This window comes from Corvus cornix, chromosome 6 (assembly GCF_000738735.6).
Source record: "Corvus cornix cornix isolate S_Up_H32 chromosome 6, ASM73873v5, whole genome shotgun sequence".
Classification (NCBI taxonomy): domain Eukaryota; kingdom Metazoa; phylum Chordata; class Aves; order Passeriformes; family Corvidae; genus Corvus; species Corvus cornix.
This window is the reverse complement of record NC_046336.1, coordinates 11,822,412-11,845,701: the sequence shown is the minus strand read 5'-3', so window position 1 is coordinate 11,845,701 and position 23,290 is coordinate 11,822,412. Positions and strand designations below refer to the sequence as shown.

Below are 23,290 nucleotides of genomic sequence, written 5' to 3'. Positions count from 1 at the left end.
AAGCAAAGCAGAAATGCTGTGTGACCTTGAAAAGCATCATTAGGCAGTGAAACACAGTTTTGAGTAACACTCTCAGCAGCTGCCTTAATGATGCTCAGCAGTGTATTTGGATTTACGAGTGTTTCTTATCTCAGTTGGCTCCGATGGAAAGATCAGCTTTTGAAAACGCAGCCTCGTAGCATACTTTTATCTTGTAATTATTCACGTCACTATTTACACGGAATAAGCTAATTAGAAAGAATTAGGACAACATATGTCACTGTACAAATGTTGAGTTGCCTAATCTGAATTAGTTTTACATAAGGATTATCTTGTTTTAAGAATGAAAAATGCCATCTACTGGTTGAGCATGAGACTCAGAAGCTAAAAGAGCTGGATGAAGAGCATAGCCAAGAACTGAAGGAATGGAGAGAGAAATTGAGGCCGAGAAAAAAGGTAAATGGGAGCAGTTCACGAATCAGGAAATTATCAAGGGTTTGATCTACCAAATACAGACAGTACAAAAGTATTGCAGAGGAGGAGAGTCAAGCTGCTGTACAAAGCTGTTGCAGTTCACTGGATAATAAAAGATGTTAAAAAATTGCAAAAACTGAGCAAAAGTCAGGTGCACCAAAACAGGCTGGGTGTTACCAGCCTCTTGCAGGGCTCCCACCTGCAACACGTGTGTGCAGGTTTGCATGGAAAACTTAGCTGGAGGCAAATCTGGGGTTAGGAATTTATTTCAGAAGCCAGTAGGTTACTACAAAAATTGAGTGATGTATAGCATATATATAGCTGGTGGTAGCAAGTTGGTCTTGGGGGGATTATCCTATTTTAAAAGGGAAAGTACTAGAGTTGCACACAGTTCAGATATATCAGACAAAATGTCTCCACAATAATGGGTTTCTTGTACTTTGTCTTGTTAATCCTGTGACAATCTGATTTTGGTTTTAGATGCTGGAAGAAGAATTTGCCAGAAAACTGCAGGAACAGGAAGTTTTCTTTAAAATGACTGGAGAATCCGAATGCCTTAATCCTTCAACACAAAGCCGGATTTCCAAATTCTACCCAATCCCCAGCCTTCACTCCACTGGGTCATAACTCTGGGAACTGCTGTAGGTTTTTTCATGTTTGGAATTCTCCCTCCTTACGGTCTAACCCGACTTACCCACGGCGTACAAACATCAGGGACCTCGCGTGTCTTGTTTTCGGTGGAGACAATCAGTGTCAGGAGCGGTTTCTTCACTCCCCTGAACAGAAGAAACGAACCAAGTGTTGGTGTACAATGGTATTGTTACGTCCTTCAGATGTTTCAAGACTAAGTGGGCTTTTTATCCCAGTTTCTAAAAGTACGTTACCTATGGTTTTGACTTTAAGCCTGAAATATTAATTATGCTCTTTCTCATCACAAAAAAACGGTTTCTCATCTGAACATTTAAGTGGTATAATATTAGTTCTGCTACTGTGTTTTTAAGCATCAGATTTCTCCACGAGAGAATTCCACAATTGAAACTGCCAAGAGAGGTTTAAAGTTTCATAATGTTGAGCAGTGTCTTCATGGCAAGGACTGAAACTAATTACTAAGAACATGCCAGTAATCAGAAAAACAAACCCTTATGTTTAAACACAATTGGCAAAAGCAAAAGCCTTTGCAACTTCTTTCAAAAGAAACCTCTGGCGTACATTAAACTGAGCTGATCTCCATGACATGTTTTGTCCATTAGTTCCATAATGAAATGGGGTGCTAGTTTAATTAATACAGTGCCTGAAACACTTAGATATCCTGATCCTGGCAACGTGATACTGTTTTGTCATTTAAAAACACATCCTTAGCGTTGTTGTTACTGTACAAAACAAGATTTCTTGCTGCTACTGCCATTTTTGTTGTAAATCCTCACCCTAAAATATTTTGCACTAAAATATGTAAAGGTGAAAGAAATGCTAACTTTAAAATGCACAGTTTATTATTTTCCTTAGCTATTACATACAGGTGGTTAGTTCTACAAATTGAAAAACTGTAGAACGTATTTTTTAGAAAGCGGCGTGCAAAATGCACATGGTTTCTCTAACTGTACCTGGAATGGGTAGAGCCATTGTTCTGTTCTTACCAAAGCCTGTTCATTTAAACTCCATCGCAGAAGTGGAGGTGGATGGTCATATTTATAAATAACCATGGCTAAAGTCTGATTTCACTAGACGTGTTCGATTCCATTTTCTTTTTTATTTTAGTCATTTTATTTTAAGGAAAGATTTAAGTTAAATATATAGACAAACTCCTTTATGAAGCTGGGTGTTTTGCTTTTGTGTTGCCACCTACTAATATAGGCAGGTTTTATTTTTTGAGTTCACAGATGTACCATAAGTTATTTGCCTGACTGATCTGCAGTGGAAAATCTGAACTGTGTCTCCTATAGCGGGGTAGGGAAATACAGCTGTATTAGGTCATGTTTGCTGCACTCCTTTTGGTGGAGAGAGGTTGAGTCATATCAAGACAGTGGTATAAGCTGTACTTGGGTATGCTGGAGCTCCATTTGTAAAATAGTATTTGCTTTCTGTCTTTTGAGGCCTGACTTTCTCTGATCTCTTTGGGCATCAGCTGCACCCATTTTGTCTTGCTTGCTTGCATTGACTGTGTAACTGGTGCCCATTCCATGGTGTTCCTTTCATGGGAACAGTGTTGCTGCATGGCAATGCACTCAGATATTAACATAGGACTTTAGTCAGCTGTGTTGAAACCTTGGATGCTCAAATCCTTGGACGCTGAACCGATACCTTCTCAATGAAGACACTTAATTTACAGCACAGTAAAAAAAAAATTGGAAAATGCATGTTTTAATTTAAATTTTGTAGCTTTTTGATAGCATAGTTACTTTAATAGCTAGCCTTAATTTCTGGCATTTTATTATTATTATAAATGTGTATTGTGTACGGTTGTAAATTCACACTCCGTATCTCTAGAATGTTCTCTGTTGCTAAATGCAAAGTTTTATGAATTGTTTGTTCAGTAGGGAGAAAAAAGTCTTTGAAGATCTTTTGCTTTTTAAGCTCCACCTTCATAAATTGACTAAGATAACATTAAATAATCTTCATCTCTATTTAACAGAATTTGTTTGCAATTTTGTATGAAGTAGGCTCAGTGCTTTACCTGGGGAGTAGGCAGGGCAGGCAGATTTCCTCTTCTGGATTATGTCTACATTCATCCCCATTAAATCTTCACAGGGAAATGTTAATAATCTTCTCCTTACATTTTTGGTAGTTTCAGTGATAAGTTGCTAATATATATTGGCATTCTGTTTACCTCTGTCTGAATCTCTTACATCTTTTGTTTGAAGATCCTTTTCACACAGGCCCTGCAATCTGATCTCATTGTAAATTGCACAAATAACTGTAACTGAGCTCTGGGATGAAGGGAGGGATCGGATGTGGTGATGGAAGCCTTGCTCAGGTCTCCAGGTGGGGAGCCCTGTGAAGCAGTTGCAGCCTCGTGAACTGGGCTGAGAATTGATACTAAGCATGAAAATATGTTTTCTGGGTGATAACAAGAACTAGCATGGGTACTTACACATCTAGACTGATAAAATTGGGTTTAAGTGTTGCAGAACGTGAGAGAGGTGTTATTGTATTAGTGTCAGAAAATTCAATTCAAATTAATTTAGTCTCACATGGGCCTAAACGACATTTCCTGGGATGCGAAATCCAATCTTGATACTATCTCATGTCACCTCCCTCAAATGAATGTTAGCAGCTCCATCTCCAGGGTAGTGAGGTGTGTTTTCTCCAGCCAAAACAATGTACTTACTTACAAATTCTTACTATTTGGCAGATCTTATTGTCTCTGCATGTTCTTCCAAAGCTGACCACAAATCAGTATTTGCTCACCTTTGTGTTTTACTACATTGTAAATTCTGTCCACAGGACAATGAGCAAAGGCAATAAATCCCTGGATTGCAGTGCTGTGTGTGGGTTGTCCTCCTGTGTTTACAGCTGATCCGCACAGAAAACCTGCCTGCAGGGCCCCAGCCTCACACCATGTGCTTCCCGAGCTCTGAAAGTGCATTTTGGCACTGCTTAAGGCATCCACGGAGATCTGGGGCTGTTTTTAGGAGATTCTGCAGCTCCCCTGAGTGGGGCTGACTGAGGAGGGGTTACCAACCCAGGGGAAAACGGGCTGTGGGCAGCCCTTGATCTTCTGAAGTTCCAGGGGAACTTTGCTGCTTATTTTATGAAGAAGAAATACTTTAGCATTTTATCCTCTCTCATTCCCATAAAACAAATTTTCCTGCTCCAAGCACTCTGCTGTCTCTGGTGTATACATGAGAGCTATATACAGCATGTATGATACTGAAGTTGTTATGATTGATTACGTGGGTCCTGATTTATAAATGCCTTCTGAAGGAAAACCTTTATTTGAATTGGCACCTGAATTCACATTCCCTGGTGGCAGGGCTGCACTGTCCTGACCAGCAGCATTCACTCAGCGTGATCTTTAACATCACATTAAAAACTGATGTTCAGTCTGAGCTGCATCCTTTTTTCCAGGTAATCTTTTAAGCTAATATCCTTCTAAAATTGCATTCATGGGTACTCAATATATAATCAGTCACACAGTTAAAGAAATTATTCTTCTGTCCCAGAGGACTTTTTCTTAAAAATTGGAAATGTAGCACGTTATTTAAGACAGAGCTAAGCAAAGCAACAATGAAATTGCTTTTGTTACACCATGTCTTTCGTCAGAGCTGTATCACATAGGAAGTTTAAGTTGATTCTCCAACTGACACAGTATCTCCCTTGCAGGTATTTCGAGCTTGCTTTGGTATAGGAAAGATTCAAATAAGGTGTTTTAAATTCAGGCACTTGAGTCCACTTTTAGGCAGCCTGATTTTCAGAACTCCTGTGCAGCTGCAGCTCCCAGGACCTCAGAAATACATCCTTGCTGAAAACTGAAATGTACAAATAAGCTCAGTGCTAGTTGCTTCCACTGATCTTCTGCTTCTTGGTTCATCTGCTGTGGGGAAGATGGGCAAGTTTGAGGATAGTTACTCTCTGGTGGTTGGAGGAAAGGGCAGGGAGGAGTGTTTAGGACCATCGCTGTGTAGGTAAGTTCTCTTTCTATGTTAGCATTTACACTCTGGTCATTTTACATCAAAATCTGTACTTCTGGATCTCTGAAACTTCTTTGCATTTATGTGTCCATGCAAATTTCCCATTCCCAGACTACTCTGCCATCTTCACAGCAGTTGAAGTAAGATCAGAGAGAATTAACCTTCCTCGTTCACAGGCAAGCCAAGGCCAGGATGCCCCATCATTTCTCAGTCTTGGGAAAGATGAGAACAGATAAAGGGAAGGAGAATACAAAGGAAATTATGGTGTTTCTTTTACAGAACTTTTACTTGTTCTGCATCCCTCTTCTCCATCTCAGTCCTCGTGCTTTGTTTCTGTAGCTCCTTTGCACATCTGGCATTCAGGCAGTGGGTGGTGCCAGAGGAAAACCCCTTAAGCTCAGCCCAACCCATGAGAAAGGGCTCATGTGCTTCCACTGTACTGAAAGCAGAAGGGAGTGGCTGAGCCCAGGGTTACCCTGATTTAACAAAATCTTCCACAACTACACTTAGGTGGTAAAGTGTCTTTGGTAATGAGAATCAGTCCTAAAATGGTGGAAAGAACAGAAACTAAAAAGGGACATTGAGTGGCATCTAATGTTGAACTGTCACCCCATTTTCTGTCAAGAAGCCAAGCAGAGCAGGAGCATCCTGTGACAAAACACACGCCTGAGGCACTGCCAGCCTCGTGTTCTCCCAGCAGTTTGTTGAATGTTTTGTGTTAACTGCAAACCAAGTTATTTTTGCCTTATAGAAAGCAACCAAAAATCATGAGATTGATGAGTAATTGGCTAAGGGTCTCTGTACAGCTCGTGGAAGTGAACTTGCAGTAGCAGCCATACAACAGTTTTGGAATTTTTTTTGTCTTGTTTTTCAAAGTAATTTGATTTCATGGCTTTCTGTAGAATATTGTAATAATTCTGCTGTAAATACAATAAAATCACAGTTTGCTGAGAATGCCTCAGTTTTGTTGATGGAAAACTTGCATGAAATACAAGTGGTTTGTACAATTGTGAGTGAAGGGGATGATGTACAATGTTTGAAATAACTGAATATAGAAAGTATTTATTGTTGTGCCACTGTATTTACCATTGTACCTCAGACCCATCTCAGGTGCCTCACCTTGCCCCCCAACAGCCTGCAAGCACAGAACAGCCGTCCTGAGTAGTTCAGGGATGGGGTTAAAAACACTTTAATTGGGCTGTTTACATTAAAGATTATTTTTTACCAGTGTTTAAAAAACCAGAAAAAATACAAAAATATTTTTAAAAGAAAAACAAATTATATTCAAAAGTGCTTCAGTTCAGTCCCTGTGCATGTTTGTCTCACTATGCTGCTTTAAACGGGCTGCACTTAGGGCTGGCAGAGCTTGTGGAGAGGGAATCCCAGGGCAGTGCAAGCTTAGTCCCAGGGTTTCTTATGGGGCCTTGTGGGCTACATCTGATCCCTGACAAACCATGCATTTGGTGAGGATGGGATTGTTTTCTGTTTTTTCTTTTTGCTGCATAGTTGGCTAGTTGTTAAAAAACCCAGGTTTTTACATATCTGGGAGTAGTACAAGAAGCCTGGACTAGGTGAGACAGGAAGCCCTTGTCAGCCCAAGGACATCAGCCTAGGAGCTCAGGGGCATGAAGCCAAACATCAGTAACAGGAGCAAACACCCACACTAGGGCTATGCTGGACACACACAAGAGACATTCAGATCTGAACTATCAACTCTAAGGGGTCAGCTGAGCAGTGAGGATGTTTTAGCATCAAGGCAGCGAAGACTCAGGCTAATTCTCTACAGGCTGCTGGGAACGCTGCCCTGTGCAGAACTGAGCTACCTCTTTCCTTAAACACCAACGCTTCTTCTTTTTCTTCTGCCAACATACGCTTGTTCACCTGGGGACAAGAAAGTTAAAAGAAGGGTTAATTGGAAAGTTCATGTAAAAAGACAAAAGATCCAAACTAAAAAACTGGGGCTGTGTTTTCCAGCTATTCCCAGGGATGGGCTGGTGCCGCTCCCTGATAGGAGAGCAGGGTTTGACTGGGGATGGCACGTGTTCCTACCTTTCTCTCCCTTCTCTCCTTTTGGTCCCCTGTGCCCATGTCGTCCTGGTGGGCCCATTGGCCCAGGGTCACCTGAAGGAACAAGAAGACCCAAGTTTGCTCTTGAGCACAAGTGACCCACAGACAGGGATAGGCCAGGGGAAGGGGGAGACCAAGTCAGGATGACATTTTGGCTGAGATCCTGAAGGTGCCACCTTCACTGTGAGAGGGTGTGACCTCGAGCAGTGCTGTGACCTCTGTGGTCACAGTGCTGCTTCCTGGGCATCACAGGGCTGAAGAGGGAAAGGATGGCAAGCCTTACCTTTGGGTCCAGGATAACCCCTCTCCCCCTTTTCACCGGCTGGCCCCTGGATGGCACCATGTGCTGGAGAGGGAAATGAAGGAGAGAGTGAATGAGTGGGACAAACCACTGCCCACTCAGAGAAGCTGTGAGTCACACTGGAAGGACATTTCTCTTGGTTAGATGGGAATAGACTGATAGCAACATTTTTAAAAACGGTTTTGGTCCCAACAAAGTCCCAGGGACAGGCTGTGATGTCATTTCACCAGTGCTGCTCTGTCACTCTCTCTGGGTGTCCTGGCTGTCACTAGGGCTGGAGCTGGCCCACACTCAGGGTGGGGAATCTGAGAGCAGAGTGAGCAACTGGCTCATGCTTCTGTATGTGTGCCAGCCCAGCCATGTTAGAATGGGCCACAAAGGTTGTAAGCACAGAGGCCTTCAGGGTTTGGGATGAGTTTCCTACAAATAGTGGGAAAAACTGATGTCCTTCCTAATGATAAGACCTCCAGCAAGGGAGGAAGGAGATGGAAAGACCATCCACCTTCAACTCTGCACCTTGACTTTTGTAGCGTGCAAAGGTGAAAAGATCAGTAGGTCTGTGAGAGGTCAGGGAGACTGCATATGCATGAGCCAGAAACGCCAAGTCAAAATGAAACTTACTTCTAAAGAAGTCCATGAGGTCTGCGGTGACATTGCCATAGGCTGCAAAAACCTTGCTGATGCCAGGGGGACCAGGAGGGCCTGGGGGACCTGCGGGTCCCTGTGCAGTGTAAGCCATCAGGTCCTGGAGAATACCTCGGCCTGCAGAATTAAAGATGTCATTTGAAAGAAGCTCTGGGAGAACTGTGGCTGGATGCTGAGGCAGAAGGTGTAAGGGAGAGCTGTAGGCAGCAAGAACGGGAGGGAAGTGAACAGCATGACCAGGCACAGGGGATTTGGAGTTGTAGGCTGGGATAGGGAGGGTCAGGATGAGCAGGCATAGCACTCACTCTGCAGGCTCTCTGACACACGGAGTGCCAGCTTGTCGTAATCCAGGGAACCAGAGAAGGAGTTGCTGAAGGATCTGCTCGACGCTGCTGATCTCCTGTGTGATTCCTCCTCTGTCAGCAGCCCATCGAAGGACCCATCAGTGCCCATGGAGGCATCGTAAGTGCCATCGCTGCCCACTGAGGCGTGGTAAGAGGACATGCTGCTTGTGGAGCTGCCATACGAGCTGCCTGAGCCCAGTGAGCCCCTGTGGGAGCCCTCAGCACCAAGGGACCCTCCATGCAAGTGCTCAGAAGCTCGTAACCCTTGGTATGAGGAAGACATAGACCCAGACACCAAGCCACTGTCTCCTTTGGGTCCTGGTGGTCCCCGTGGCCCAGGGGGCCCAGGGGGTCCTGAGATGTAGCTTCGAATTTCATCACCTGCAAAATACAAGGGGGGAACTTCAGGGACACTGAGCTTGGCAGAGGTCCTGTGGTACCACCTGAATGAAGAGTGAAGTGTGAAGTTTTGTCCCACCAACCATCACAGTGACCCTCATCCAGTGCCATTTCTCAGGCAGCAGGCGCATGTCAACCTTGGAATCTACAGATGGCATGACACCCTGCTCCTTCCCATCTCTTCCACAATTTTGTGTGCCCAATCTTGGGAGCACGCCCAATGATTTTGCAGAAGGGTGCACTCCTCAGGCCAATTTCAGCACCTCTGCCAAAAGAGCCATTCTGTGACCAGTTTGCTAAAACTGAGGTGTTTTTGAAAGACTGCCCTGGATAACTTGCCAGGATGAGCTCAGACCACTGGTGCTTCACAGCTGGCTCAGTGCCACCTTCCAAACCCTCCATTATCCATGGCTCTCTGGGCAGATGTTTGCCAAAGAAAATGCTTCTCCCATAGCAAAACTCTGCCGGTGACCTTACTGGGGACTCACTGTTCAGCACAGGCCAGTTGTAGTTACCCAGTGCCTGTCCCTGCTGTCTCACAACACAGACTTTGGCTGGCAGTTGGACTGAGAGGAGAAAAGCCTACAGGGTGCAGCACAGTCCTGCACAGACCTGGCTGCAGAGGGAAGGTGTTGCTGTAGCCCCAGTTCACAGAAGGCTCCTACAGGAATGTCTCAGCTGTGGAGAGCCAGTCATCTACATAAGGCAAAGTATGGCTTGGGATATGTGCAGGGAGGATGGATGGTGTCCCCTTACTCTTCAGGTACTGGATCAGCTCACTCCTGAACTCGTCGCTGTGGGTGATGTCAGCATAGGACAGAAGGCCAGTTCCAGAGAAGCCTGGTGGTCCTGGAGGGCCAGGAGGGCCAGGTGGGCCCCGGACTCCAGACAGGGAAGAGTATCCAACATCTTGAGAGAGAGGAAGAATTACTTTCCTTCAGTGAGAGGACAAGAAAATTGTGCGTGTCTGGGGATTTTGGAGGCTTAAAGGCTCCAATCCCGACTTCCATCCCTTTACAGATTACATTGATGAGGTATTTTTCTTTAGAGTGACTTTGTTCCCAGTGGGCAGTCACATCCCTGCTAAGCTAAATCTCAGCCTCAGTCCCTCCAGCATCTACAAACAGAATATCCCTGCCAGCTGTGAGAAACACAAGTGCTTACTTTGTAGGTAGGCAGAGACATCCTCAAGAGAGGTGCCTGGTGATCCAGGGATCCCTGGAGGTCCCGGGGGCCCTGCAGGACCAGGGGGTCCAACAACACCACTGAATTCAGAGTCTGTAAGACACAAGGGAAGAAAATAAGTCACCCAAACAACCATAACCCTGATGAATGTTCCTTGACAATACAGGTTATGCCAGATACAGACAAGTATAAGGCTTTTTTTCTCTCCAGCACCTTTGGGTGCAGCCTTCCTGGTGCACCTCACTTCCCTGCATGTAGATGTCACATTGGAAAGTCAGGTGATTCCAAAGACAGTAAAGTCCTTATTTTTTAAATATACTTTTAAAGAGTGGCATAAGAAATGATGCCTCTATGCTGCAGAGTTTGGATACAACAAAGGGCTCCTTCATGCCCATCTCCAAGACAGCCCCACTGCTGTTGCTCCTCACAGGAGCATGGTGATCCAGCTGCAGCCCCCTGTGGAGTGTGCAGGTGCCAGCAGAGGCCTGCAGTGCTGCTAAGGACAAAGGGCCATCAGAGGGTTATTTGTGATGATGGCCAAAAAGGGAAATTCTAAGGCTGTAAAAAAGATCCTGGGGGCATGTAGAGCCCCATGGCAGGGGAGTATAGAAGTTGGCTTACTTCGCAGGTACGCTATCAGGTCACTGTAAGATATACCAGGTGTCCCTGGAGGCCCAGGTGGTCCAGGGAGTCCAATGCTCATCCCAGAATCTGCAAAATCAAACAGATCCACATTATCAGAACAGGCTGTTACAGGGTGAGCACACAAGCCGCAGGGCTTGTTCATGGGCAATGCAGGAGGGGCTCCTGCAGAGTGGAGTGCTCCCATCAGCAGGTTGTGCAGGGAGCCAGAGCTCAAACCTTGTTCTGGACTTTTGAGTTTACCCTGACAATTCCAACACAAGGACACCCACAGACAGGCAGACAGCAGGCCTCTATTCCTGGCAAAAGCTCTGCACCTCATGAACCCGTGATGGGGTGGGGGCACCCCTGGACTTGCAGCTCAGTGGCGACCCACAGGCTGATGGATGTGCTGCTCTCCCTGTGTCTGCAGCTCTGGGGCAACACTCTGCACTTTGTGATTTGCTTTAATGAAATGTCCCTGATGACAAAATGCAGCTTGAGCCATTGGGGTGCTGCCATTAAACTGCAGTTTCCTCCTGGAAATTCCCTCCATCTTAGGAGCAGTCCACTAGTGAGATCTGGGCACAAAGAGTGGTTCAGAGAAACTGAGCATGGGCCAGGCTGTGTTTTTAAGCAGATAGTTGCAGCTACCAGGATTAAGCATTTTAGCACTGCTACGGGGGATGCTCAAAGAGTCCTCTCTGTCCAACAGTTCTTATATGCCATATCACCCCTTTATGGAGGGGAAAATGAAGCAGAGATGTGGAATTTACTTCAACTAACTTTAAACTTCTAAGAGTTTGTTGCCTGAGCTGCCTTGACACAAAGTGGGCACAGACCAACTCTTTCACAGGGAGATACGTCCTGACCACAGAGATAAAGGTTAGAAAGGCAGTTAAAGGTGTTGATGGGACTTCTAAGATGTCTGAGATGAAATTATAGTCCTAAACTCAATTTTTAACAAAGAAAGGATTCATTACTAGTCTGTGGATGGTATCTTCGCTACAGGGTATCTTTGTTCTCTTCCAAGTCTCTCACAGTCCCTGTGAGGAGGTCTGTCTCTGTACAGAGGGATTCACACAGTCAGCACTGGAATAGTTTCTACCAACTGACAACATGAGCTTTGTGCTGGGTTCCCAAAGGAACAGAGGGAAACACACACTAATAAAACCATTACTTGACAAGTAGCTGATAAACCTCCTGGTCAGCTCATCATAATCCAGTGACAGAGACATTCCATCTCCTCCTGGCCCAGGAGGTCCCGGTGGGCCCCGAGGTCCAATGAGATACTGACGAATTTCTTCTCCTAGAAATGAAAAAGAATGCATCTTTTAAGGCTGCCCAGCTGCTGCACAGACACCAAGTGTGAGGAGTTCCCAGCCCATGAGCTGAGCCCCCACCACTAGGGAGACCATCAAAACCTATGGATGCAAAGCTCCTTTCCTCCCTCTTTTCTGAGTGAATTGTCCTGTATACAGTGCCAGAAACATTTGTGAAAAGGCTGGGAACCTCCTATAATAAGGGTGTGAGGAGGATGAGAATTTGGATTGCTTAATTCCTTGTGCTCTGTTTTTTTCAGGACACCCTGGACAACTTCTTGGGTAAAGGGAATGAAAACCAGCTCAGCTGGGAAAGACCATGCTGAGCTTTGTGGCAATTCAGTAGCCATCTGGAGCACAGTGCTGGCCAGCATCATCAACACCTTCAGGGACAGCCAAATGACATCCTGGAGATTTACCTGTCAGCCCACAGTAACAGTGTGTGTAGAAAAGAATGCAGAGTTGGGGATCCCCCTCACCTTAAGAACAACAACATAGCAAGGCCATGGGGGGAACATGGGGGGAGCTGGAAAGAAGAACACTCTGAAGCAGCTGCAGGTAACTCCAGTTGCAGACTGGAGACTGGAAAGGAAAGAGAGATCTCCAGGATGATGAGATGATTAAGCCCCAATCCCGTGTTTCCCTTGAGGGTCACTCACTCTGCAGCAGATCCAGAAGTTCTTGGTACAAAATGGATGTAGTTGATACTGAGCTAGAAAATGACTCATAGCGACCTGAAGAGCCTGTGGGAATGAAAAGGTTTTACATCAGGCAGGGTAACACAAAAGGTAAGGAGGGGTCAGGAAGGGACAAAGAAAAGATGAATTAATTAACTGGTAGCATGGCCTTCACATGCCCCCAACTATGGAACAGCTGCTATCTCACACATCCTGGTCATCTCCACAGCTGTGTGCTCTGTGCATTTCTGGTTGAGATTCCAGGCTACTTCCAAAAGCTTTGGGAATTTCATCTACTTTAGGAGGGCCCCAAGGACACAAGACAATCCCAGAATACTTAAGACCACATATACTAAATAAAGCCACCTCTGTTTGGGTCATGGTGGTGTTAAAGGGTCTAACAGCAAATGTTTAGTATGAGACTTTTTAAACAGCAGCAACTGCTAGTTAATCTACCCATTAAAATAGGACAAGGCTCAGAGGACACCTCAGCTGTGTGGAGTCCTGGGCCTAGACTGCTGAAGATGAATAACCTGGCTGGGGTGCTGCTATTTAATGACTTGTTTCTCCTCTCATTCTCACCTCCTAGGTGCTTCAAAAGCTCAGCTGAGGGCCTGACTCAGTACAGAGTTTACAAACATGGTGCTTACTTGTCATATAGCTCATGACACGGGTAGCCAGCTCTGCATAATCCAAGGTCACCCCATCTGCAGTGGTGATAAGTCCAGGTGGGCCTGGAGGGCCTGGTGGGCCTTGGGCACCAGTCAAATAATGTCTGATGTTGTCACCTACATAGAAAGTCCAAGATATGCCCACATCACTAAGAGGGAAGACTGACCATATCCACAGACACTCTTTCACTGACAAAGAGCACGACAACAGAAGGACAGTTCTGCAGTGGGCAACAGCACTTTACAGTATTCAGCAGAAATAAGCCCATAGTAGCAGAGCTGCTGTTTCTAAAAGAAGAGGGACAAGGGCTTAGGGAGCAAAAGAGAGATAGGCATGCAACTTCTGACCCACAGCAAAAATTTCATTATACTCACTCTTCAGGTAGTCAGTGATATACTGCTGAATCTCTTGAGATGAACCTCCACTTGGGCCGGGAGGACCGGGTGGCCCAGGAGGTCCTGGGGGTCCCTGAATTTGTCTGGATCCACCTACAGAAAGCATTGTAAGAAGAAGGAATGTTTTTGGCACAGTTGCATTAGACCAAGTGATAGTAAAGTGTACTTGCTTTAAGCCCTTCCCACAGGTCTGGAAAGACCTTTGGAAATGGAATATGGAGGGGCTTCCCCTGCATCTTTAAATACAGTCTGAGCATGAGCTACTTGGCAGTATAATGTCTTCAATTAATTCAGCATCTTATAATTCAGCTTGTGCAGGGCTGAGTCCAAAGACATTCCTGGCTTTGTACAGGCAGACCTGGTGGGTTTGTGCACTAGAGTGCAGTGCTGTGCAGAATACAGATGGAGATCATAGCACAAACTCATTAGTCTAACCTCACTGCCCTGCTGCTCCCAATCCCAGTCAGCCTGGGCAGCACCAGTTCAAGAACCTGTTTACACAGAAGCAAAACTCTGGCTTAAAGGATTCCCAGTAAGCTGGAAAAAGAAAACTGTAATTTCTTAAATTTTCTGATTTAAGGCAAGCTGCGTAAAAAGAGGTTTTGAACACAAATCCCATCAGCATTAGGTTGGGACACACACCGGTAAAAGTCAAACGACCTTTTTCAAAGTCTCCACCAGGATATCAGCATTCCTTGTTAAGAGCAATTACGGTCTGGTCTCTTACCTCGAGATGCTCCTGGGATGCCAGGTGCGCCTGGGACACCTGCATCACCTGGAAAAGAGTGAGGGAGTCAGACAGTTGTAACGGGTATGACTGCATGTTGCATACTTGGTCATGTGAAGCAGTTGAGCTACATGTCATCAGAGAAGCAACTACCAGCCCTTGCAATGACTGTCTTGAAGTGCCAGCTTGTTGGGAAAGAGCATAAGGAAGAGGCCATGGCAGCCTTCCTGAGCCTTCTGTGACCTGGTCAAGCGCCTTGTGCTCACAGCAATTCTGTGAGCCTGAATTCTGCTTTGCCTGAAAAGGCAGGGGTGAGCACAGCACTAGTTCCAAAAGGACCGCGTTGTTCCATCCTTTAGTCTCAACCATGCTTGGATGTGTGAGGCCATCCCCAAAGAAATAAAGAAGATTTTTAACTTCACCTTTTGGTCCAGGCGGGCCTGGTGGGCCTGGGGGTCCTTGTATGGTGACTCTTTCACCTGCTGTTGCAGAAAGACAGTCAGAGATTTATAGGAATAAAGTATGTGGACAAAATCCTGGCTCCACTAAAATTAAGTTAGACTGAATAGAGCAGGATTTTGGCCCCTGATTTCAGCCTAGGGACGATGAATTCAAAGGAGGAAAGGGGGCACAGACTGACCGTGGGAGGAGAATGCTGAAATGCCAGGATTACCCGGTTCTCCTGCATGAGACACAGAAATGGAGGAGCAGTCATATACCCAGGCAAACTACCCTGAAACCCACTGATATCTACTGGAAGCCTCCTTACCTGTGAATCCCCGTGGACCTCGTTCACCTGTGAACAGGGGAGCAGAGGAATGGTGTTAGGATTTGCTTTATTCTCATCAGCAACATCCCAGCCCACACTGCAGCATATCATCTTGGCCTTCAATTTGTAGGGGAGCAATGGGTAAAGGGAGCAGGTCCATGCTTCCCTGCCAGCTGAGAGCTGAGCTACACTTCACAGGGCCACCTCAGTGCAGACTTAGTCCACAGTGCATTTTGCAAAAAGGCTGCCCCCTTCAACAGCAAATCTGAAGCTCTGAATATTCTTGAGTCTAATGGGCTTGCAAAGTTCAGATCTGAATACAATGACTGCCTTGACACCAGTACTGGAGACTAACAAATTTCTTTGATAAAGACTGACTTGTTTTATAGCAGACAGGAGTCCTACTTAACGACAACTGTGCTACCTTTCTTACAGACAGAGAAAGGCAGAACTTTATGCTCCTAAGCCCTTCCTTCTTTTCAGTCTAAGGTGCTGAGATCCCTCTAGCACTTTGGTGAGGCAACAGGATATACCCACCTTGGTCTCCCTTCGGGCCTGGTGGTCCTGGTGGACCTGGTGGGCCTGTGAAGAATGCTTCTGCAATTCAAACAAAGAGATTTCTTCATGACATCCAACAGAACATGACACACGGTTTCTCTGGCTCCACTTGGTCCTAGTCATGTATGTGCTCTCTGGAGCCCCAACCAAACATTCCTAGGACCAGGTGAGGGAATGAGTGCCAAGAACCTACCTGAGGTGGACATGGATGATCCTGGTGGGCCCGGAGGTCCTGGCAATCCTTCTCCTAGGCAAAAGGGACACAGAAAGGCTTCAGGAAGGATGAACCTCAGCAACGTAAGTAAGTGCACGTAAGAGCTGCGACATCTCCAGCCACAGCCTTAGCATGAGTATTTCCCAATGTAGGCTCTTACCACCGTTTTCTTCACACATCTATCCCTGATAGTTACTTTTCACTATCATTTTCCACTGCAGCAGAAAAGGACAGAGAAACTCCTTACTCTGTGGTACTGGGGGCCTATCCCGTCACACACCCAACCTGCTCCCGTTTCCTACTGAGCAGAGAGCAAGGAATGGGGTTCTGCTCCTGTCACATGTGCTCCCACAGCTTCCCTGTCCTGGCTGCAAAAGGGAAGTCTGTGTTACAGGATGGCACATGGGATATGTTTCTCATGATAAGAACCTCCCTATCTGTCTGCAGTTGAAAGTTAAGGCTGAACAAGTAAGAAGTAAATATGGAATTGATTGCAGTTACTTCCTTTGGCAACTTGAAAACTTCGAGTGTCTTCCCAAAAGATATGGCTTTTACTAATTAATACTCTGGCTAGAAACCTCTGCCAAAGTAAATGTCCTTTGCTGGGCAGCATCTTGCTGCAGTGAAATTGTGTTGATATGAACCCATTATGTAACATTCTGCTTCCAGCCCTAGGCCTTGGAAAAAACCTATCACTTTCCAATTTGGTTTCAGAGGAACAAGCTCTTACCTGGGGGACCACGAGGTCCAGGGGGTCCTTGCACAGATTCACCTGATGACAAAAGAAACAGGGGTATTAGAGAATATTTACTCAGCATACTGCATGACCCAGAAATGTGCCATGTTGTGTGAGAATCCCCCGGCTTAGGTACTGAGCTCGGTATGTTACATACCTGGTGGTCCAGGGGGACCTGGTGGTCCTGCTCGCCCTTGCAAATCTCCCAGCACTGTGCAAAAGAGAAACACAAACAAGGGAAAATTGTTGCTATGGAACTACTGCTGCTATGGAAACTGTCCATATATTGCTGTTAGAAGCTCTTACAGTCAAAGGTGGACTAAGACAGGACCTGGGTGATCTAAGCCAAAGATGAAGCAGAGGAGGGAGAGGAGAGATGTGTTTGGTGAGGACATAAAGCAAAATACAGCGCTGAGCAGGATGGCAGCATATTGGAAACACGGAGGAGAGCAATGGTTGTTGTGAGAAAGAGAAAAGGACTCAAAGGAGGGAAAGCACTTTCAAGGAGACGAAAGATTCTTTAAAAGAGGCAAGTTTTGGGGGCAGAACATAACACAGACGTTATTTAACAAGTAGGTGCACTGCGTTATCTTAATTGTACTGTGAGATCTACCCTCACCTCCAAGCTGAGGCACAAACTCAAAGTTCAGTGATGCTGAGAGCCAAGACTCTCAAGGAATTGGATAGTACTGAAGCATGGTCTGAATCTACATGGTCCCATTCAGATGGTGGTCAGGCAAGGATCATTTATAATTTTATGGCCTCTTCTATGTTGCTGCAAACTTGCAGAGGTCCCAGATCCTAGGAATACCGACTCTAAGTGCATCACACATCTAGTGTTGCACAGAGCAAGCACTTTTCTTGGGATGTTCCTAAACCATTCTGTTCTGCTCTGTTTATTTTCATCTTAATATTTAAAAATTTTACAAAATGTTAAATTTTTTTTCATCTTAAAATTTATTTATTCCCCTGTGAATTCATCCTTTAATTTGAAGAGAGATTATTCCTGTTGGTTAGATTAACATGCCTTTTCAAAGTGGTTCTCCTCTTACAGATGGCTCCATGTTCACATTGTACAGGGAACTGCCCTGTGTGAACTCAGTGGCTGAAAGTTCTCAGCTCTGTGAGTATTTCCCCTGTTAGTGGCTGCTTACCAGTCACCATTCCTCAGCTTCCCTCTCTGTGACATGGGCTTGATGCCATGTGCCTCCTCCTGAAAGGACTTTGGGATGCACAGAGGGCTGAAGAGGTAGCTGGCTTTGCAGACACACCATCAAACACACACACACAGACACTTGCCCCATGTCACACTGAGCAGAAAGAGTTAGGTGCCTCTCCTGGTAGCTGTGAGGAAGCCTTGAGGCTCTGACCTATCTCCAAGCAAAGGAGTGGAAAGGCAGCATCACTCACTTTGAGATGCTAACGATGAGACTTCTGTTCTGATGGTTTCTATCACAGCTTCACCTGGGGATCCTTTCTCACCCCGTGGACCTTTTCCCAGGAAAAAAAAAATCAACAGAGAAAAAGGGATTTATGTAACACAGAGGGTGACATTTTGTACCTACTCCAACAAGAGGTTTGGACCTTTCTTATGAGAACTGGGAGCATGAACTCAGTCCCCAGATCTGAAGGACACTGCATTCAAATATGGAAATTACTGTCCAGTTTGCTCTAACAGGATCATAGAAAAACAGCTAATGAAGGCTCTTAGGGGTCAGCTCTGTTCAGGCCCTTCCAAACAGATGTCTGCCCAACTGGTAGTGCTTTCACAGTGACATTAATCCCAATTTGGCTCTAGTTTGTTCTCCTGCCTTTCAAAATGGCAGGAGGTATCCAGCTGGGCTATGTCCCCTATCACAGAAAGGTAACTGCACTTAAGAAGTGCCTTAGAAATACCAGCCCTCAGGAAAAATAACATAAGAAAAAAAAGACATTTGCAGTATCCACATTACACTGGCTCTTATCACCCTCTTACCACCCGCCCTTCTTCCCCTGGGAAAACAAAACAAAAAAAAAAAAGATAGAAATTCTTTACAAGATTAATTAAGCCAAATAATGCAACAAAATGAACTGAAAGAAGAAATCTGAAAACAAAAGGGAGAGGGAATGTGCCAAGGGCTTAGAGAATTAGAAACAAAGGAAAACTAATGAATTCCTTTCTCTTAAGAAGCATAATCAAAGCTGAAGGAAAATGGTACCTTGCTGTCCAGGGAGACCAGCTGGTCCAACAGGACCTAGTTTCAAAGGAAAAAAAACAAATTTCATTAGATTTTACTGGTTGTATTTTACAATAGCACAAAGGAATCAATAGGACTTTTATAAGAACTGAGACTATCAAATAATGTATTTTTCTACACAACTAAATGGAATTGCTGTGGGCTATGAATTCATCAATGCCCCATGTATTACTTGAATTTCCATCATCTGGCAATTAAAATGCTTGGTGCCTCTTGGACTGGGGAAATAACCAGAATGCCACTGACCACAACAGAAAAGGAATGCAATAGGCCTCTTGCATTCTCTTTTGGAAACTGAGACTGGCTCTGCCAAACCAGCTCCAGGAGTAGCTCCAGGCACAGAAGTGCCATGAGAACCAGGGCTCAGGAACTCTGCTGCCTGACACCAGCATGCTGGAGGGCAGTGTCTGATTGGGACAGAGGAGTCTGAGGCCCAAGCTCATGCACAGCCAGAGTGTGTGTGTGAGAAAGATTTACAGATGCTTGAGTGGGAGTTCTGCTGCCTTGAGCTCAAAGTTGAGACTGGAAAACAAGCACTTCCTGATTTCAGCAACAGTGCTGGGAAAGGGATTAGACACGAGCCTGCCTTCCTGAGCAGCCAAAGAGCTTGATTCTAGTCCCTGGATTTGATGTATCACTACTTTGTACCCATCAGTACTCACCTGGAACACCTGGGGGACCAGTGGGGCCAGGTGGGCCTGGGGGACCTGGTGGGCCTGGCAGAGTAATAGTTGATGAACCCTCTGAAAAACAAACACATAGACTTGCACACAGACACTTATATTCACACTTCCAGTGAATGTGTAACAAATCTATGCTTAAGGAATCCCACATCTGTGGCACAGATATTCTCCTGACACAGGGAGCCCAGGTACAGGTCTGACACACAGTCAAGATGAATTGAAGAAGCACAAAAAAACCCAGAGAAAATCGTCCTAAATCAGAAGTGTGACCCCTCACAGCACTACGTACCTGCACTTACGACTTTTCCTGGAGCTCCGGGTTCTCCTAGGAAAACAAAGAGACAAAAGCTGAGCTTCTTTTTCGGGGGGCAGGTAAGAACTATAATAAGCTCAACAACATTGTATTATCAAGCATATAGTTTCTGTTCCCTCTGCCTTTGATGTCTTGTCTGAGAAGTCACAGCACTAGAAGGTCGAGGGGAAGCAAGAGAGCTGTGCTAATCCAGAGATACCCTCTGATCAGCTTTCCAAGCACTACATCTGCCAGCATAGGCAATAGCCTAGATTTATCCGAGGCAGGCACACGGCTTCCACTGCAGTCACCAGACATCTTACTCGTGTTCAGGGCAGAAGCGGGCTCCAAAGGTTTTCTCAGAGGAGAGCTGGCAGATGGCCTCACTGCCCCCCTTATACATTCAGGGAAGCTTTGGCTACCGTGCTTCTCAAACCTTCCCTTCCCAAAGCCACTAGATGCCACTGTTGATCCAGGGACTGGTCAGTGGAGCAGCTACTCCTCGCCAAAATGAAATCCTTAGAGAGAAAATGAGCATTAGGGAAGAAACAAAACTCACCTTTAGCCCCTGGTCGGCCTGGGTTGCCTGGAATTCCTGATATGAGGTAGATAAACAATTTAAAATGGTTAGTGCAAATATTGTTTGCTGTATGTTTTTCAGATGCCCCAGCTGAGTTTCACTTGTGGGTTTATAGAAGGAGCTCCCTGCTGAAGACCCCAGCTTTCAGCCTTTATAAGCAGGTCCCTGATGACTTTATAAGCATGTGGAGGAACAGACTGAGCTGGTAGTGTCCCTGGGCTTCCCTGGTTTCACTGCTCCCCGGATGATGAGACTGCTTCATAGATTTACCTGTAGCTTCTTTTAGGTACTGCTACCTGTCCTGAGGCTCCTGGATGAATTCCCTGATGAACTGCCCCCCCAAACCACCTCTGCTTACAGATGTCACATCCTCTGTCCATCTCTATTGCTACATCCTCTCCCTTCTGTTTCTGCTGCCGCTTAGGGCTTCTCAGTGATGCACAGGGAACTGAAACGCTATGTTTTGGAAAAAGGCAAAATTTCAACACTCAAAAGCCCTGCATTGCTCAAAAATTACACATCAAGCACAAAACCTCTCTCAAAAGCCAAAGGAGATGCAGAAACTTTGGGATATCACTTTGGAAGCCCTGAGCAGCACAGAAGGAAAATTACAAGGGTTTTTTGAGCCCATATCAAAGTGAGTCACTGTTAAATTGGAATACGGTGGAAAAGCCTACCTGGTGGTCCTTGGGGTCCTGTAAGACCTGTCAGAAAAAGGCAAAAACTCTTAAGATGTCTAAAAAATTTCATGTGGGAAAAGGATAGACAGGGAGAAAAAGATTACATTTATGTGAAATTATAGCACACAATTCACAAGTGGTGGAAACTGGCCTAGCAACTGGTATGTGAATCAGCTCATAGCAACTGATGTTTGCACTGTGGGCAATTTTGGGATCATAAAGGAAGGATCTAGATTGTCTGAGTATTTTCCTTTCATCACCACCTTAAGAATACAGAAATCCTCTGCCAGACTTAAATTCAAACTAAGACCAGAAATTGACAAATACATCTGTGTTCCTGATGGAGCAAAAAGCATTTTTGTTCTCTGTATGCTTTTACCTGGCTCTCCGGCATCTCCAGTGGGTCCTGGAGGGCCTCTGGCACCTGGCATTCCCATAAGACCTGGTTCACCTAGGGACAGAATCACCATTTACAAGGCAGAAGTCACTGACGTACAATCTACCAATCCATTCAAGCTTGGCTGTCCTGCAGCACTTTCTGCCTATTGTACTCTCAGCCAACTGGCCATCTCCAGCATCAGTGTCTGGGAAGGGAACATCAATGACAGAAGAGCTCTGTAGAGAGGCAACTCTGTCACAAGTTTACAGCCACTGTATGTCTCTTCCATGCTTACATGGTGACTCTACAGTTCTGAGACAGCAAGATCCCAGAACATGAATCTGCTGCCATCTTTCTCCCACCACTTTTACAAATCAACCTCTTGCCAAGTCAGAAAGTACCTGCACTCAAAGGAAGCCCTTACCTTTTTCACCTGGCTGTCCATCACGACCAGCTTGTCCTGCCCAAAGAAAGAGATTGTCAGGGACTCCTGAAACAGTACCACACTTGTCCTGTCCTCCTCCTAAGTGGAGCACAGCCCTAAACCAAAGAGTGGCTTTTCATCACATTGCATCTGAAAGAAATCTTGGCTGCAGTTACTGAAGATCCAGGAAGCATTCACTCAAAATTTAACTGTAGGACATTTTTTCTGAGTGTACAGACTAATCACAGGTGTCCAAAGGAAAAACCTAGGATCACAACCAGCATGATTTCACTTCCATGTTGTTTCCTTGTCTGTGCTCACAGAAACACAATCTGGGTGGCACTGACATTGCCTCACATATAAATACAGCTGCTTTCTGGTACGCACCTACAGGTCCTTTAGCCCCTGGCTCTCCTGGAGGTCCAGGTATTCCTCTTGACCCTTGTTCACCTGTAGCAAAATAGTACAGAAATTAATCAAACAACTCTTGGACAATGCTGTCCGCAGTAACTGCTGCTTTGCAACTGAAAAACAGCACTGACAGGATATTCAGGCCTCATGATTCATGACTGTCTCTGGGCATGAGAATGCTCAAGTGACATGAATACAGGGCATGTGAGAGAGGATTTTCCTAGAGCTAAATACAAAGATTCTTACCAGGATTACTGGAATCAAGAATGGGACCTATTTGTTTATAATTTTGGTGCAAAAATAAAACTCCTATAACCACTAACATAATTTTAATGTTTCAGAAAGCTAACTGAGATTGGCTGGGCTATACTTTTATTAGGTAGGCTGCTACTCCAGTATTTCAATCCACTGACCTGTCAATCCACGAGAACCCTTCTCACCCTGATCACCTGTGGTACAAAAAGGGGAAGGATTCTGTGAGATTGCTTCATTGTAAAATGTTTCCACCAGAGAAAATAAAGTTTGCTTTCTGACAAGAGCACAGAAGAAAAAGCCAAGGATTGGGGTAAAACCCATGGATAGTATCCATAACTAAAGGAATCTAAAGAAAATAACCACAAAAGATACCTAATTGAGCAAAATACCTTTGGGTCCAGGGGGTCCACTGGCTCCTTTTTCACCTGAAAGATACATGGATGATTGAACAATAGTAATAACAAGTCATAAGGGAAAGGCATCTAATGCATCAAGAAAAATCATATAGGAAATACAGATTCTCTGTTACCAGACAAACTCAAACAGGAAATTATTTAACACAGCTCCATCCATCCCACTGTTTTTCCTCTCTTAGACTGCTCTATTACCTCTACGTCTCCCGCATTTCTCAATATT

The 23,290-nt window shown here is 45.2% G+C and overlaps 2 protein-coding genes across 5 annotated transcripts in view; one reads left to right on the top strand and one right to left on the bottom strand.

Moving 5' to 3' along the window:
* The window catches only part of SLK (STE20 like kinase), a 48,632-nt gene extending 42,597 nt beyond the window's left edge, over positions 1-6,035 (top strand). For all 4 annotated transcript variants that reach the window (XM_039554153.1, XM_039554154.1, XM_039554152.1 and 1 more), the window contains 2 exons: positions 322-435; positions 934-6,035. In XM_039554153.1, the coding sequence (XP_039410087.1) occupies positions 322-435; positions 934-1,080 (261 nt within the window). In that variant the 3' untranslated portion in view covers positions 1,081-6,035. The remainder of the gene's footprint in view (positions 1-321; positions 436-933) is intronic.
* Positions 6,036-6,253: 218 nt separating this feature from the next.
* Positions 6,254-23,290, bottom strand: part of COL17A1 (collagen type XVII alpha 1 chain) — a 50,526-nt gene continuing 33,489 nt past the window's right edge. The window contains 32 exon segments of the mRNA XM_039554150.1: positions 6,254-6,962; positions 7,131-7,160; positions 7,162-7,202; positions 7,432-7,494; positions 8,071-8,211; positions 8,400-8,819; positions 9,594-9,746; positions 10,002-10,115; positions 10,644-10,733; positions 11,824-11,952; positions 12,625-12,708; positions 13,293-13,430; positions 13,689-13,802; positions 14,437-14,484; positions 14,859-14,915; positions 15,077-15,118; positions 15,206-15,232; positions 15,743-15,802; positions 15,957-16,010; positions 16,708-16,749; positions 16,871-16,924; positions 18,124-18,204; positions 18,912-18,947; positions 19,613-19,693; positions 19,923-19,958; positions 20,485-20,520; positions 21,183-21,209; positions 21,565-21,636; positions 21,989-22,024; positions 22,376-22,438; positions 22,813-22,848; positions 23,044-23,079. Of these exon segments, the coding sequence (XP_039410084.1) occupies positions 6,849-6,962; positions 7,131-7,160; positions 7,162-7,202; positions 7,432-7,494; positions 8,071-8,211; positions 8,400-8,819; positions 9,594-9,746; positions 10,002-10,115; positions 10,644-10,733; positions 11,824-11,952; positions 12,625-12,708; positions 13,293-13,430; positions 13,689-13,802; positions 14,437-14,484; positions 14,859-14,915; positions 15,077-15,118; positions 15,206-15,232; positions 15,743-15,802; positions 15,957-16,010; positions 16,708-16,749; positions 16,871-16,924; positions 18,124-18,204; positions 18,912-18,947; positions 19,613-19,693; positions 19,923-19,958; positions 20,485-20,520; positions 21,183-21,209; positions 21,565-21,636; positions 21,989-22,024; positions 22,376-22,438; positions 22,813-22,848; positions 23,044-23,079 (2,555 nt within the window). The 3' untranslated portion in view covers positions 6,254-6,848.